General features: G+C 49.6%; 1 protein-coding gene across 1 annotated transcript in view; it reads left to right on the top strand.

Annotated features, from left to right (window-relative positions):
• Nucleotides 1-1,299: 1,299 nt before the first annotated feature.
• Nucleotides 1,300-1,790, top strand: part of LOC117947209 (ATP-binding cassette sub-family D member 2-like) — a 1,659-nt gene continuing 1,168 nt past the window's right edge. Inside the window, exon 1 of the mRNA XM_034875886.1 lies at nucleotides 1,300-1,445. Within this exon, the coding sequence (XP_034731777.1) occupies nucleotides 1,312-1,445 (134 nt within the window). The 5' untranslated portion in view covers nucleotides 1,300-1,311. The remainder of the gene's footprint in view (nucleotides 1,446-1,790) is intronic.

The following is a 1,790-nucleotide window of genomic DNA, read 5'->3' as shown; positions in this document are numbered from 1 at the left end:
CAAGCCTCTGTAGTCTTCTTGTCCTGCTCCGGTCAGCTGATCTATTTCTGTGGTCACCTTTGAAACGACTCCTTGTTAGTAAGACACTTCTAGTTTTACACATTACGATCTATTCCTGCACCCTAGGGTCCAATAACACTAGGGCTATACACCCCTCGGTCTATCCCCTACCCCCAACAACTGGGAGGTCCCGCGTGAACCCGCAAAAACGAGGGTAAGGGGTAAGACAGAGAAATGAGATTCAGCTTTACACGCGTAATCACCAACCAATCAGCGGTCCCGGTCCGGTGCACGCAGCCGCACACAGAGCATTAAGTATTAAGATTGATTCATGTAACTAGTTCGCAAGCGTGAGTTCCACGAGGACATATTTAGCCGCACGCCCATAGCAACATTTGCCAAGGCTAGCCAGACCGTCCTCCACAGCGCTGCGGAGGAGGGTCTGGCTAGTCCACACAGCATTCTGGGATGGGAGAGAAAAGTGCTCTGGGGAATTGGCATTTATCTAAACCAATCACAATCATCGTGGGCGGGGCTAAGCGTCGGAGGGAGCCACGGTGCCGCTGCTGATGCTGATAATCGTAATGATATCGTTACTTTTCTAAGTAACGAGGAATCTAATTGATTGCTCTTAAAGAAAATAGTCTCAGGACGGAAGTAGTTTTGGTGGAACATGAAGCTCAGAAGTAGTTTTGGTCGTCAACAGAGACTCTGATTGGACAGATAGTCTAGCTAGCTGTCTGGATTCACCCTGCAGAGATCTGTGGACCAGGTAACCAGAGTCCTCAGAAACCAGCCGCAGGTTAGAGCGCCGACACAGGGACAGAGGACGGGGACGGACATCCGGCTGAAAACAGTAACATCCGGTGGAATTTCATACAAATGGAGCAATCGCGGAAGTAGTGGAAATAGACTGGGGGGGGGGGGGGGGGGGGGGGGGGGGGGGGGGCCTTGACCAACTGCCACTTTGCTTGTTTGAAAGCCATGATGTCTCTCCCTCATGGGCGGGCAAAGCAGAGAAAGGGGAGGTAACCTTTCCCCTTATGACCTCATAAAGGGAAGATTCCAGATCGGCCCATCTGAGCTTTCATTTCCTCAAAGGCAGAGCAGGATACCCAGGGCTCGGTTGAGCCACTGGGGGGGCCAGAGGCAGCCTTCATGTCGTGGGACCTTTTGTAAAAATGGGTTAAAAAACAACTGAATGTTAAACCATTGGATGCTGATGCTTTTGTTGTTTTTTCTTTTCTGTTGATGTAGGTTTAAAATGTCTTTTTGTCTTTTTGTCTCTGTGTGTCCCAGGTGGACGAGAAGATGAACGTGTTGATCACAGGTCCGAACGGTTGTGGGAAGAGTTCTCTGTTCAGGATCCTCAGCGGGCTGTGGCCTGTTTATGGAGGAGTACTGTCCCGCCCAGAACCTCAGTACATGTTCTACATCCCCCAGAGGTACTACTACTACTACTGCTACTGCTACTGCTACTACTACTACTACTGCTACTACTGCTACTGATGCTACTGCTACTGCTACAACTGCTACTGATGCTACTGCTACAACTGCTACTGCTACTGCTACTGCTACTACTACTACTACTACTACTGCTACTACTGCTACTGATGCTACTGCTACTGCTACAACTGCTACTGCTACTGCTACTACTGCTGCTACTGCTACTGCTTCTACTACTGCTACTACTACTGCTACTGCTACTACTGCTACTGCTACTGCTACTGCTACTGCTACTACTGCTGCTACTGCTACTGCTGCTACTACTGCTACTACTACTGCTACTA

Source organism: Etheostoma cragini, chromosome 7 (genome assembly GCF_013103735.1).
Source record: "Etheostoma cragini isolate CJK2018 chromosome 7, CSU_Ecrag_1.0, whole genome shotgun sequence".
Lineage (NCBI taxonomy): Eukaryota > Metazoa > Chordata > Actinopteri > Perciformes > Percidae > Etheostoma > Etheostoma cragini.
The sequence above is the reverse complement of the archived record's forward strand: the minus strand, read 5'-3'. Positions and strand labels throughout refer to the sequence as shown.